The 14,764-nt window shown below is 33.1% G+C and overlaps 8 protein-coding genes across 8 annotated transcripts; 5 read left to right on the plus strand and 3 right to left on the minus strand.

Annotated features, from left to right (window-relative positions):
- Positions 1-1,109: 1,109 nt before the first annotated feature.
- On the plus strand, positions 1,110-3,456 carry NAEGRDRAFT_67428 (uncharacterized protein; the record flags this gene model as incomplete). Its single annotated transcript, XM_002677281.1, has 3 exons — positions 1,110-1,584; positions 1,632-2,962; positions 2,995-3,456. The coding sequence occupies 3 exons, from the start codon at positions 1,110-1,112 to the stop codon at positions 3,454-3,456; spliced, it is 2,268 nt and encodes a 755-aa protein (XP_002677327.1).
- A 2,013-nt stretch (positions 3,457-5,469) lies between these two features.
- NAEGRDRAFT_3523 (uncharacterized protein) lies at positions 5,470-6,083 on the plus strand (the record flags this gene model as incomplete). The annotated part of the gene is made up of 2 exons (XM_002677282.1): positions 5,470-5,732; positions 5,879-6,083. Coding segments are annotated over 2 exons (468 nt in total), but the record flags the coding sequence as incomplete, so codon positions are not given.
- A 583-nt stretch (positions 6,084-6,666) lies between these two features.
- Positions 6,667-7,725, plus strand: NAEGRDRAFT_48983 (uncharacterized protein; the record flags this gene model as incomplete). Its single annotated transcript, XM_002677283.1, has 1 exon — positions 6,667-7,725. One exon carries the CDS (start codon positions 6,667-6,669, stop codon positions 7,723-7,725), a length of 1,059 nt encoding a protein of 352 aa, XP_002677329.1.
- Positions 7,726-7,824: 99 nt separating this feature from the next.
- NAEGRDRAFT_67431 (uncharacterized protein) lies at positions 7,825-9,018 on the minus strand (the record flags this gene model as incomplete). The annotated part of the gene is made up of 1 exon (XM_002677377.1): positions 7,825-9,018. One exon carries the CDS (start codon positions 9,016-9,018, stop codon positions 7,825-7,827), a length of 1,194 nt encoding a protein of 397 aa, XP_002677423.1.
- Positions 9,019-9,366: 348 nt separating this feature from the next.
- Positions 9,367-10,752, minus strand: NAEGRDRAFT_67432 (uncharacterized protein; the record flags this gene model as incomplete). The annotated part of the gene is made up of 1 exon (XM_002677378.1): positions 9,367-10,752. One exon carries the CDS (start codon positions 10,750-10,752, stop codon positions 9,367-9,369), a length of 1,386 nt encoding a protein of 461 aa, XP_002677424.1.
- Positions 10,753-10,849: 97 nt separating this feature from the next.
- On the minus strand, positions 10,850-11,843 carry NAEGRDRAFT_79696 (uncharacterized protein). The gene has a single exon (XM_002677379.1). It carries the CDS (start codon positions 11,599-11,601, stop codon positions 10,867-10,869), a length of 735 nt encoding a protein of 244 aa, XP_002677425.1. The 5' UTR covers positions 11,602-11,843; the 3' UTR covers positions 10,850-10,866.
- Positions 11,844-12,417: 574 nt separating this feature from the next.
- Positions 12,418-13,965, plus strand: NAEGRDRAFT_67434 (uncharacterized protein; the record flags this gene model as incomplete). The annotated part of the gene is made up of 1 exon (XM_002677284.1): positions 12,418-13,965. One exon carries the CDS (start codon positions 12,418-12,420, stop codon positions 13,963-13,965), a length of 1,548 nt encoding a protein of 515 aa, XP_002677330.1.
- Positions 13,947-14,630, plus strand: NAEGRDRAFT_33551 (uncharacterized protein; the record flags this gene model as incomplete). The annotated part of the gene is made up of 1 exon (XM_002677285.1): positions 13,947-14,630. A coding segment is annotated over one exon (684 nt), but the record flags the coding sequence as incomplete, so codon positions are not given.
- Positions 14,631-14,764: the final 134 nt, after the last annotated feature.

The following is a 14,764-nucleotide window of genomic DNA, read 5'->3' on the forward strand; positions in this document are numbered from 1 at the left end:
TACTCCAAGATCCTACAAATATTCCATTGTAAATACTTGGTATAATATTCAGATACTTTCTATCTCTGAGCATTCTCTTTGTTTTTGGAATGATACTTATAAAAGTATTGAGAATAAAGAGAACTAATGAAGAAGCAAAGAAAAAGTAAATTGATGCCATGTCAAAGTTTGAATCTTCACCTAAGTAACATTTGGATACCTGAAAAGCAACTGCACAGATACAGGAAATCATTCGTATATTTTCCAAACAAACTATTCGATTGTACTAGAAATGGAATTCCAAATGATTGAGTTCCACAAAAATAAATTGATGTTGGAAATTCACTAATCATTCTATTGGAGAGTTGATCTCGCGATTGGCAACTCCCAGCAGAAACTCTTTTCTTAAAATGTTCACTTCTTCCAAGACAATACTGACATCCATTAATCCAATCTGTTAAATTATTCGTTCCATTAGTATTTAACATTAAATATTCCTGTAAATTCTCAATTTTCCCATCATAATCACACAACAAATCAATACACGTCCTATTAAGTCTCGATTCCCAATAATTCAACTGCATACAAGCATCCACATCCCCAAAATACGAATCAACCCTAAATTCACCACTTTTTCCCTGTATTTGTTGAATAGTTTGAATTGTATAAATCATCATTGAATTACACTCAAAAGAGAGTGGTATCTTTGGTTCTCGGAATGTTCCCTTCCCAAACTCAACAGGATTAAACATGTACGGTGATGAATGATTACAACCGGAAAAGATTGGAAAATATTCTTCTTGACCATTCACGGCATATAATTGATCATGATAATAAATGAATAGGAAGAGGAGGAGGATCGAGAGGATTATTCGGAATCTATTGTTGTTTGGATAGAAAATGCTTTTCATCGATTCCAATTCATTTCTGTTTTGGAGTTTCAATAGCTATTGAAATAGGTTACTTGATTGTGTTATGCATTGATTGGTTAACCTGGATTCTGTCTATTTTTGAATAACAAGGAATGCATTCCAAGTTATTTTGTTTCCCGCCACTTTAGTAAAGAGTTCATCAGATAACATCTTGTATCTGAACAATGTCAGTTTCTTTCAAAATCCATAATTAAAAAAATGAAAGTGTCACCAGAGGTTAATACTGTACTGAGCTCCCAAGAAATTGACGTTTCTGACAAGCAACTGCTTCTCCAAGAAAAGAGAAGAAAATTCTATCAAGGAGTAGTTCCCTTAAATTTATTCATTGTTTGCACCATTTCCTTATTGATTTTGAGTGGTTGCATATTCGTTTGGGTTTCGTCTTTTATCGTTACTAGCAATTCAATAGAAAATTTGAATGCCATGTTTATTGAAGAATCTGGTCAAAAGATCATTAAGAGTTTGACTGGTTATCTGGACCCAGCTGCAAAACTTACGAAAATGTTGGCCAAAGATTGGAATTCTGGCTCGGTTAATCTTACTCAATTGAGAGAGTACTTATTTCCAAAATTCCAACAATTTGAAACGAGTGGTTGTGGTTTCTTTTTCAATGATACCTATTCTTATAGATACACTTATACAGTGAGTGGTACTGCAAGTAATCCAGTTGTAGGTAAGTTGTTTCTTTTTTGAATATGGAAGGAATTTGAAACTTTTCAGTTTATAGTCAACAACCTTATGGTTTCATAGGTTCCATTCGTGACATGATTAATATCACAACAGGAGATGTTATTAAATATAAATACCAAGTAATTTACACTCCAATTATCATGGTTGACCAAGACTATTGGATTTATCTTTCTAAATATACTAAACAGACTGGGCAAGAAGGTGTTCTGGGAGATCCTTATCTTGCACCAGGTGCTAGTATGACAATCTATTATGCACAATGGGTATACGATCAAATATTGTGGAAAACTCAAAAGCAAAAGAGAATTATTGGGCTTGCAAAGATTAATCTTTCTCTTGATTCCATTGTCAATTATCTATCCAAGATTAAACTCTTAGGTGACGGTTATGTAGTAGTCACATTAAACTCTGGACTGGTAATTGGTGGTTCCATAAACACAACCGTCAATGATGGTCTGACATCTGCTCATATTTTTGATATTGAAACCAGAGGTGCTGGAAAGTTGATTAAGAAATTCTATGAGAATAATGGAAATACTTTCCTAACCTTCCCAGAGAATATGAAGTTAAGCAGTGATGGAGTTGGATATATTATCACTCCAATCAAGTTTAAATATGAGAATTTAGAGTGGAATATTTTCTTTGTCTTGTATGAATCTGATGTGAACGAGGCATTAGTGATTAGCTCTTCCGTGAGTGTTGGTGTCACAGTGGTGATTGTCATATTTGGTATTACTGCAAGTTTGTGCACTGGTTGGATTGTTTCTCGACCAATGAAATTCTTAGAAAATCAATTTGAATCAATTAGAATATTAGATTTGGAAGCAGTTAATTTGAGTAAGATATCCATGTTCAGAGAAGTTGATTCAATCTTTAACAATCTATATGATACAGTTTCATGGCTCAAGGAAATCAAATCTTTCATTCCAGATTATGTGTTTGAGCAAATCAAACAAAACCAGGAAGTTGAATTGCATAAAGGACAGGAAGTTAAAGAAAAGAATGATCACCTTTCTGAATCATCCTCCAGAAAATCAGTTTCATCCTCCAGAAGTGCAATGACGGCCAAACATTCTTCAGATAAGAGTTCATTCAAGAATCAACATCAATCGCTTTTCAAAATGGGTTACAGCAAGAAAGGGGTAGTATTCATTCATGCTAAATTGGAGAATTTAGTTGAGCAAGAGGTGGATTACATTTCAAACTTTTTCAAGGGATTCATTTCTGCAATATCAACAGTTGTAAAGGTTAATCAAGCAACTTTACATGTCATTTCATGTGAAGAGATTCAGATTTCACTAACTTCCAACTCTTTAGATGAGAAAACCTATGAGAAAGGAGTTGACATTGCTTTAAAGATTGTTAAATCTTGCGACTCAAAAGTCATACCAAGAATTATTCAGAATTTGCCTCCAAGTATGATGTTAAAATAGTAACAGATTCAGAAAATATGCCACTTGATAAGTATATTAATCGTCCACTTGATATTATTGAAATGAAACAGCAGAGAGTGAGGATACATGAATTAATTGATAAGAAGAATACTGATAATGATGAATGGTTGTACGAATTAGAAAACTCTAAAAAGAATAATAAGTATGCAGAATATTCCAAAATATTTGAAATATTCCATAATGATTATTGGAATGGAAAGGATGTTGCTGTGGAAGTGGAAGATTTGTTATTGGTTTTGGATCGTTTTAGAAATGTAGAGTTTTCTGGAAGGAATGACTTGTCGTGTGATGAATTATCAAACTTTTTAACAGATCTACTGCAAGTTACTGATCCACGAGAAGCAAATTCTAGATCCAGTACCTATGCTAAAAAATTGGTCCTAGACCTGAAGGTAATATAATCCCTTCAATAAGTACTATGATGAGTGAAAGCATTACTAAATAACTACTTTGAAGTAGCACTGCTCTGACTGGTATAGTAGGTAATAGAATCCTTATTTGCAGTTTCCATTGATTCATCCTTCATTGATGAATATCCAGCGTTTTGATTAGTTAAAGATTCTGAAAGAGAGACATCGAACTCCAAATCAGTGCTACCTCTTTTACAATAATAGAATGATCTAAATTCGTCGTTATTATATTCTGAATAAAACAATGCAATAGCAATTGAAAACTCAAACACAACAAGCATGGTTCCAAAAAAAAGATACCAAACACCAATTACGTTTTCTAATGCTACAATTGAAATGAAAAATGATGCCATCAGTAACAGTAAAACTGAGACAAACACTACAAATTTGGAGTACTAATTCAAATTAAGTTAATGTTACAAATATCACTACTTACAAAAGTGTTATGTGTAATTTCAACATCAGTCAATTTTTTCAAACTAATATTTGCCCAAATTGATGAAATAATAAATGCTAAATGATATTAATAATGAAAATTCTCAAAGCACTTACCAAGTGTTGATAATAAAGACAGCACTGCCATAATAATATTATAAGCATTTCTAAAAATATTAACTACAGTGAAGAAAAATACAATTGGAATGACAAATCCAAAACCAATAGCAATTAAGAATAACACAGAGTGCACAATAATTGACTTAATGAGAATGCCTCTTATTTTTTGTATAGTCCACACTATTCTTATCCAGTAATGAACCCATGAAAATAATGCCATAATCAAAAAGCTTGGACTTGCTGTATTCAGAGTTCCAAATAGTCCTCTGGCTATTGCATAGTCAGATGGTAAAAAGGAAGCGACCCAAAAGCTAATATTAAATACGAGTAAATAAAATAGGCAATATAAACTAGTAGAAATAGGAAGGTACCTCTTGGTCTTGAAGCACTGTTTCATCTTTGGTAAGAAGACGAAAAATACAAAGCAAACCATTAAAATTGTCTCAAAAATAATGATAGCAAAATTAATTAAAGTCAAAAATTGATTCAATGCTAATTCTGTATCACAATTGAATGCAAAAAATAAAAGTTCTGGGCATGTACAATAGTATGAGAAAGTTTCTGAACTGGAATATCCAGACAACACACTATTATTGATTACTAATGGAAACCCAAAATTATTTCTTCCACAATAAGTAATTGTTGAAGGAAATTGATTAATCATTAGATTAGCAACTGAATCTCTTGGATTACATTGTTGTAATAAGGTCCTTGTCTTAAATTCCTTTGCATGCTTACAGTATTGACACGAATTAATCCAATCATGTAATTGCAATCCTCCGTAAGAGGTTACTAAGCTCAAATCCTCCAAACCACTATCACACAATAAATCCACACATGTAATATTCAATATATTTTCCATATATTCCACTACCTGGCATGTGTCATACATTGGTGAAGACTGAATCAACAGACGATTCCACATCGAATATGAAAACGGTGATGAAGCATCATACGTCTGTGCAACATAGGTAGAATTACAATAAAAATCAAGTGGAAATCGTTCATTAGTTATCATGTTAGTATGATTAAAATATATCATTTCAATAGATGGATTCCTACAATTCTGAAAATATGCATATTGATATATTCCCGGAGCAGTAATTGTCGTCATATTGGATGCCGCCTCCACTTGTAAATTCATCATCATCATTAAAAGTAGTAAAATTGTGGAGGAGAAAATATGTTGTAGATAATTATCTTGCATTTTTTTTTAAATATTTTTAAAGAGGAGAGCGCAAACGTGTGATTTGAAAGATCTTTTGTAATTTTTAAATATTGTTATTCATATTAAGAATCAAATGATTACAATGACATCTATTTTTAAAATCATCAAAAAAACAACTCGAAAATGTTACAAGCCATTTATCGTATGTAAACACTTTTTCCGAATAATTGATGATTAATACTAATAATATTAATAATAATACTATTTAACATTATAAAGATGAACAACAAGAGGCTAGATTATGTGCCATGCACGCATTAAACAATCTCCTTCAGGGATCTTACTTTTCCGAGGTTGATTTGATGGAATTGGCCAGACAACTCGATCAGAAGGAACGTTCTTTATTGGAGGGCAATGATTCAAAAAGTAGTCAGAATGTTAGTGATGAAGGTGATTTTAGTATTGGAGTAATTCAGGCTGCATTGGAAGTGTGGGGATTAACAACCATTCCAATAGGACATCCATCAATTACTTTATATACGAGGTTTGTTTTTTTAGTATTAATATACTATAATAATATATATTTAATATTTAAAAATACAATCATGTATTAATTGTATCGGAATTGATGAAAAATTAATTTTGGAATTGATGATCAATTTTTATTTATTAATATTCGGAATTAAATAGAGAAAATCCGTGGAGTGAAAATGCATACATTTGTAATCATAGAGAACATTGGTTTGTGTTTAGAAAATTCGGAAATCACTGGTTTAATTTAAATTCTACATTGGATGAGCCTGAATATCTCTCACAGACCTACATTTCACTTTTCATTGAACAATTGAAACAGGAAGGATATTCAATCTTTGCAGTGAGAGGTGAATTACCTCAATCTGAGGCTGAACTCTTATCAGCAACTTTTGATCCTAGCTCTATTAAGAAGAAACCACCTAAAAAGAAGGAAAATTCGAATCCTATCGATTGGATTACTCGAATGCAGGAACAAATTTTGGGATCTCAACAAGAATCACAACACGAAGGAATGGATGATGAAATGATGCAACAAGTATTGGCTCTCTCACGTCAAGATTTTCAACATGATTCTTCCACCACCACTAATCAAATGAATGATGACGATGATTTGGAAGAAGCCATTCGAAAGAGTCTTCAAGAGCAATAACACACTGTAAATAAACTCTGTAAATAACATGTTCACTCTCTTTATTCCACAGTTCATTTCGAATACTCTTTCGTCCACATAAAATACTCCATTTTTGGCAACTACACTTTCACAAAATTTCAAAGCCTTCCTCCTCCAACAAGCCTTCATGTTAAAAAAGCCTATTCCTTACAAAAACTCACTAAAATACAACTCTCCAAACCTATAAATTGCGCCTCTCCACCAACACCTTGATTTTCCAACTCAAAACAAATAACTCAAAATCAAATCTAAAACAAATCAAAAACTTCTAACAATGTCTTCCATTGAACAACAAAATCCAACTCCACAAGAAGAACAAGTTGAACACTGCCTTGTTACTACCACTCATGATAATACTCATAATGATGCTGAATTGAATTCTTCCGAGATTAAAGGCTCATCCTCTACCACCCTTGATAGTGAGCAAGCTACTACTGACGTTGAGGCTCAGGTTGTTGCTCCAACTCAATCAAGCCTTGATGAGGTTACTTCTAACAATTCTATGGAAACTTTGGCTGCTGAAACTTCATCCATGTTGACTAATGTTCCTACTAGCAGTGCTTCAGAGTCATTGGCTGAGATTAGTTGCACAACTTCTATGGAGGAAGAGGAGGCTGTGTCAGATGCTAGTATGGTTGCTGAAGTTGTTCCTACTCCAACTGGTAAGGGATATGCTTCTCTATTCGAAACTTGTGAGACACCAAAGGAATCTCCAAACAAGAGAGTCAGAGAAGTGGATCAAGATGATTCTGAAGAAACTAATGATAATACTCAAGAAGTTGCTGCTGAGGAATTTTCCACTCAATTAGAAGAACCTCAAGCAAAGAAAGTCAAATCCAATGAAATTGAATCTTCCATGATTAGTGACACTGCCACTGATGGATCTGCAAACACAAGCTCTGTTACCATTTGTTGTGAAGAAGATGATGAAATTGAAGTTACTCTCGTTTATGAAGATAAGGAAAGAGCTCTCTCATTCTACAAGACTGTCTTTGAAGTTGAAGTCGTTAATCAACCAGAAGAAACTGAAACTAAACCTGCCGAAGAAGGAAACTCTGTTGAGAATGGTCAATCCACAACATTTGTTGAACAAGAACCTGATGATGTCAAGATTAAGGGTTTCAAGCTCAATGCCAAACTTTCACCAAAGAAGAAAGTTCAACAATCAAGTTTGCCAAAAACTCCAAGAATTTTCATTCCATCTGAAAAGTTGCAATCAACATTGGAAAGAGTTAAGGGATTTGAAGGTGCCTGTGTCGAAGAATGTTTGGATTTCACTTGTATAACTTGTCCAGAAGGTAACAAGTTGACACTTGTCAAAATTGATGTCTAAAACAATTATTACCTTAGATTTGTATATTATTAATATCTGTATTTCTGTAAATAAACATTAAATCTATTATTTATTTAATTTCAAACAAATTAGTTTCGTTTATTTGGAACGAAGAATCTTTTTGAATTTGCCCTTCAAAATTCTTCTAAATGTTTTTCCACTAAATAGCTCTGCAAATATTACCAAACATAGAATTACCAAAAGATAAACACTCAATCCAATAAACCACTCAGAAGTTGCATAAATTCCGTGCACTCCAAAGTATAAATTCAAAATTCCAGCCAAAACAATAATTCTTCCTCCCCAAATATGGAAAAATGTTGAAATTTGTTTTGAAATCTTTTTAAAATTACTTGATTTTCTGAGGAATGATTCTTGTTCTGTTGATTTTCCATTTCCTGACACCTGTTGACTATCTTTCTTTTTAAAGAATAAATGAAATACTGCTGTCAATGGTCCTGTCAACATTAATTGATATAATATCAATGCTAAAAATACAAATAATCCAATCCACTTGTGAATACTATCAAAATGTCTATTCGTTGTCAGTGAACAAGCAACCAGTGATAAAATAAATGCAATGACAATGCAAACAACTCCAACAATTGAGAGAACAATGTGAGTGGCAACTCCTTTGATTTTTGCAGAGAAACGAGCCGAATGTCTCACAGCCAACATGGATGCCACTAAAATTAATGAAAATCCAATAATCATCAAGATTCCATGTGTAATTCTCAATCCCTGTAGTGTTACAGTTACAGGATAATAGTAAATACTTTGAAATTCAAACCAACCATATCCCATATTCGAAAAAACAATATTCGAAAGTACATTCTCACCACTTGAAGTCCAAGTTGCAAAATTCAAAAACATAATTCCTCTCTCATTCTTTTTCGATGGTAAGAAAACATCATGTTCAACATCTGTCGTATTTTTCAATCTACTAAATTCAATAACTTTTACAATACATTTATCCTTTCCCACACAAGTCAACTCTTGATTTGATGTAATTTCTATATTACTCAACCCACCATCCAATTGATCTAATTTGGCATTCTTAAATATTTCACTCGTAGAAAATCCAGTTAAATCATCATTCGTATTATTTGTTTTGTAATACATGTCATAGGCATTGTCATTATTAAATATCATCACATCAACAATGTATCTCATCGGAATGGTTGATCTTTCCACTATAATATTAGGTACGGCTAAACTCACACCAATTATTCTACTTTCGTCCAACACCATTGGATTCACAACAAATTCACTCACAACTGATCCATTAAACATAATGCCATCTTTCTGCCAGTAAAAAACAAATAATGGTAAATCACTGAGAATGGCATAATTGTTATTATTCTTGATGTAATTGGTGTGAAGTTTGCTTGTTAAATAATTTGATAAATTAATTTCTGTTGATGATGAAAAGTGACACACAAATGTCAACACAATAATGCAAATAAGTGATAGGTGGTGTAGATGTGTTGACATTCTTTTTGAGGATGGAAAAATCGGGAAGAAATTATCCAATCAACTCCTAAAGATTACAATAAAGTTTCGTTTAGTTTCTACTTGATGCAAAACTATTTCTGGCGCCAAATTTTTAACAAACATTTTTATAGTTTCATCTTGTGTTGACTACCACCAACCTCCAACCTTAAATACATCTTTATACAATGCACGAGCTATTTCAATGAATTCACTTTGAACTTCTTTAGGAATGAACTCAAACGCCAAAATCTTAAATGATGGCCGTTTTGTTCGATTCTTGGCATCTGACTTGATGGCTTCTAAAATAATCACTCGATCACGTTTCAATTCATCGGATGCAAATTGAATTGCGTTTCCATCTTGTTGCACAGCTCGTAACACCAAATCTCTGTCATTTTTCAATATTAAGGAAGCATATTCCAGAGCCATGCCTTCTTGTTTGACAGCTTCAAACATGACATCTCTGTCATTACTGCAAAATGAACCTCTGATTATATCAATTACAGAACCAGAGTAGTATCTATAACTGTTTAGAGTTTGTAAAACTATTTCCTTTTCATTTTGTAGCTCAATAGATGCATATTCAAATGCCATTCCATTCGATTGAAGTGCTTTCATAACTATTTCTCTATGGTTTCTCAATTCGTGTGATGCAAATTCAAGAGAAATTCCATTTTGCTTAACAGCTTTCATTACAATTTCCTCATCTCTGTTAAATTCTTCTGATAAATATTCTAAAACAGTTCCTTTGGTTTTCACGCATTGTAAAACAAATTCTCTGAACCATTTCTTGTCATTTCTCAAATCTTGTGAAGGAAATCTGACAGCAATTCCATCATATTGAGCTGCTTTCATCAAAATTTCCTTGTCATTCCTTGCAATAGCTGACCATTTCAATATTTCTTCAGTTCCATTATACGATTTGCTTGTTTCCAGAGCTTTCAAAATCAAATCTCTATCCTCAGGAATATTCTCAAATATCCAATAAATCAATTTCCAATTTTCCACAGCTTTTAACACAAATTGTTTGTTCTCCCACAAGTTGAGCACTTTTGCAATTCTAATTAACTTGTTTTCGTCTTTGAGTTTGAGAATTTCTTGAATAATAAACTTTTCGTCTCGTTTCCAATTCAATGAATTTCGAAAATTTAGAAAGGGTGAATTCTTGGAATGTTTTTTCATTGGGTTTTCTTCATCACTTTCATCTTCCAAATCTGAATCACTAGTTTCGTCTTCTTGATTACTTTCGTCTTGTTCATCTGAATCTGAATTTTCGTTATCAGAATTTTCTATGTTGGAATTTTCAACGTCATGATGAAAGTGTGAAGGTTTCAAGTGAAAAGTTTCGAATATCGGTTTCATTATCATTTCAATTTTCAAAGCTTGGGGAACATCTTGGATTCGAATAGGAAGAAGTTTCGATTTGTGATGTATATCGAGAGAAATTATGACTGGTCCTGTGGTTGCATTTTGATCGGATTTGTTTTTCTTGTTCTTGTTGTGTGAAGCAGTATCTTGTAAGGATCGTTTCATTGTTTTTTTTTGGTTGACTTGTGAACGTTTCTGTGGCCTATGTCTTTGCCTAGCTCTTCAAACATTCAGTGTTCTTAATAAAGGCAACTTATAACTTGAATACAAAGTAATAATTTATTGTTCTAACATTTTAGTGACAGCAGCGTTAATGTCACCATTAGTTTCTTGCAAAACTTTGATTAAAACACTGTCATCGACTGGGAATCCAAAACTACGTAATGTGGCAAGACTGTGTGGATCAACATTTGATTGTTGTGGTTGAACAGGTTGTGATACTAATGGTGGTTGATTTACAACTGGTGGTTGTTGAACTGGTGATTGAGATGTAACACTTGGTGAGCTAAAGCTAGAATTGAGTGGATGTGGTTGTTGCATAGTGACACTATTAGTCAATGTCTTTGTTGGAGTTGTAGTGGCAACTAATGGTGAAACATTACGAGGAACTCCACTTGCTTGAGTCATTGGTTGATTCATAGCAAATGGTTGCAATTGTGGTTGAGTGGATCCAAATGCCATAACTGGTGGTTGAACTGGTCTAATTGAAGGTTGTTGTGGTTGTTGTGGATACATTGGTTGGAAAGGATATGGATTTACAGGTTGAACTGGTTGAATAAATGGTGATTGTGTTACAGGAGGTTGAGGTTGAACAAATGGTGATTGAGTTACAGGTGGCTTTACAGGTTGAATTGGTTGAACAATAGGTTGTGTTACAGGAGGTTGAATTGGCTTTTGCTCAACAACAATTGTTTGTTCAACAACAGGATTTGTTTGTTTCTTTGGAGTCTTTCCTTCCTTTGCTTGGATCTTGAAAACACCATTCACAGATAACAAATGTCTGGCATGATTCATAGCATCATTAAATTCGGAATCAGTATCAAAACGGATCCATTCATTTTGATCATCATTCCAAGCTAACAAAAGATCCTTATCAGCAACACTGGCATATCTTTTGATTTGTTCGGTTACTTGTTGCAAGTGAGTGGCCACGATGGTGTTTGTTGTTGTTGTTGGGAAGTTGTTTGTGGAGGAGGTGATTGAAAAACACCGGATTGATTGAGAGGTCTGGCGTGGAACATGTTGTTGCTTTGATTTTTTTCTTGTGATTGAATTGGAATGCTTTTCGATGGAAGCGAGTTTTTGAGTCTTTTTCGCTTGGATGGAAACAAGGAACCTTGAAAACTATTTTTAAAAAAACAAAAGGAATTGTTTGAGGTGATGACTAAACGTGTTTTTTTGACCATCAGGAGGATGGGAATTCTCTCTCGGGTTGAGTTTTTTTATACAACAAGATTGAAAAGTTACAGTAAAATGTTTATGGAACTTGTTTGGACAACTGTTGATAATTAAAAAATCTGATACCAGTCAGTTTACAATGAGTCTGTCCTCTGGTAAGGTGTGCAATGCTGTCACAAGAAAAAAAATGCTTTCCCAAGATGATGAAAAAAGTTACCGAAATTGTCAAGAATTAGTTAAATGGTTGGAGGAACAGAGGTGTCCACCCACGATTAGAAAAGGTAGGCTGCTCTAAGTGATTTATTAATTATTAATACTTTGGGTAAATCAGCATTACAAGATAACGCTTGTGATGAGTGGATTTTGTGTAACAGTGATGAAGAAACTCTGTTGCAAGAATTAAATCTAACCAAATTACAATTACGCGCGTTGATGAGATTCATCACTAACTCCTCCTCATCGTCAAGCAATAGCAGCAGCTCATCATCAAACTCTACCAAGAAAGATACACCACAAATTACTTCGAATGAATTTGACAACAAGTATAACAACATTGGTTTACTGGGAAGTGGAGGTTACGGAAAAGTGTATAAAGTGACGCTCAAGCATAAACCAAGTATTATGCGAGCTGTCAAGGTAATTGAAGATCGATACGATTTTACTGTTAACGAAGCATTGAAAGAAGTAATGCAAACAATGAAAGTTGCACACAAACATGTTGTGCAAATATATGATGTTACTATTACTAATAATCGTTCACTGATGATTGAGATGGAATGTTTGGAATGTGGAAGTTTATACGACCATTTCATTAGGAAACGAGTTAAGCCTTCTGAAAGGATAGCCATTTCAATCATTCAGCAGATATTAAGCGCACTTCAATTTATGCAAAAAAGTTTTAAAATGGTTCACAGAGATGTCAAACCAGCAAACATTTTGATTAGATCTATCGATTTAGACAAGGGTGAAATTGATGTTTGTTTGGCAGATTTTGGATTTGCAAGATCATTTGAACCTTCATCTCAAATATCTAACATTTACGGTACATTTTCTTATTTAGCTCCTGAAGTTAAATTAGTTTTGGACAATGATGAAATGAGATCAAAACAACCCTACTCAGTAGCTTCTGATATTTATGCATTAGGTGCAACAATGTTTTATCTAATGACGTTTAATCAAGCCAACCAAGCCAATCATCAATTATTGAATTCGCTAAACCATTACTCATCGAAACTGGTTGCAATTATTTTGAAAATGTTAAGTGAAGATCCAATAGATAGACATTTAGAAATTACTACAATCAATATGTCACAAATTTCTACTTTTGGACATGATAACCAAGTCAAGGAATTAAAGAATCAAGTGACCGAAACAACCTTAGAATCTACAATTATTCAACATACTGCAAATCAAGAAAATATAGTTACTCAATATAATTTAGGTATGAAGTATATAAAAGGAGAAGGATGTGAAAAATCATTTGAAAAAGCATTTGAATGGTTTGAAAAATCTGCAAATCAAGGATATAATGAAGCCCAATATAGGTTAGGTTTGATGTATTGCTTTGGACAAGGATGTAACGAATCATTTGAAAAAGCATTTGAATGGTATGAAAAATCTGCAAATCAAGGACATAATGAGGCGCAATTTAGGTTAGGTTTGATGTATTATCTTGGAAATGGATGTAAACAATCATTTGAAAAAGCATTTGAATGGTATGAAAAATCTGCAAATCAAGGAATTGCTATTGCTCAACATATGTTTGGTGAGATGTATTTACAAGGAGAAGGATGCAAACAATTATTTGAAAAAGCATTTGAATGGTTTGAAAAATCTGCAAATCAAGGATATAATGAAGCGCAATTTAATTTAGGTTCGATGTATTTAATTGGAGAAGGATGTGACAAATCATTTGAAAAAGCATTTGAATGGTTTGAAAAATCTGCAAATCAAGGACACAAAATGCACAATTTTATTTAGGTTTGATGTATTATAATGGACAAGGATGTCAACAATCATTTGAAAAAGCTCTTAAATGGTATGAAAAATCTGCAAATCAAGGACATAATGAGGCGCAATTTAGGTTAGGTTTGATGTATTATCTTGGAAAAAGATGTAGACAATCATTTGAAAAAGCATTTGAATGGGTTGAAAAATCTGCAAATCAAGGATATGATGAAGCACAATTTAAGTTAGCCTGGATGTATTTTAATGGAGAAGGATGTGAAAAATCATGTGAAAAAGCATTTGAATGGTATGAAAAATCTGCAAATCAAGGTCATACAAAAGCTCCATATAGGTTAGGTTTGATGTATTATCTTGGAAAAGGATGTAAACAATCATTTGAAAAAGCATTTGAATGGTATGAAAAATCTGCTAATCAAGAAAATGCAGTTGCTAAATTTAATTTAGGTTTGATGTATTATAATGGAGAAGGATGTCAACAATCATTTGAAAAAGCACTTAAATGGTATAAAAAAGCTGCTAATCAAGAACATGCTAATGCTCAATTTAATTTAGGTTTGATGTATTATAATGGAAAAGGATGTGAAAAATCATTTGAAAAAGCATTTGAATGGTATGAAAAAGCTGCTAATCAAGAACATGTAAATGCTCAACATGTATTTAGGTTAGATGTATTTTAATGGAGAAGGATGTAAACAATCATTTGAAAAAGCATTTGAATGGTATGAAAAATCTGCAAATCAAGGACATAATGGTGCGCAATTTAGGTTAGGTTTGATGTATTATCTTGGAAAAGGATGTAGACAATCATTTG

The sequence above is a fragment of the Naegleria gruberi genome (genome assembly GCF_000004985.1).
Source record: "Naegleria gruberi genomic scaffold NAEGRscaffold_23, whole genome shotgun sequence".
Classification (NCBI taxonomy): Eukaryota; Heterolobosea; class Eutetramitea; order Acrasida; family Naegleriidae; genus Naegleria; species Naegleria gruberi.

Excerpts from the sequence above, each read along its gene's own strand:
- NAEGRDRAFT_79696 (XM_002677379.1), bottom strand. The coding sequence starts at position 11,601 with ATGAATCATGCCAGACATTTGTTATCTGTGAATGGTGTTTTCAAGATC.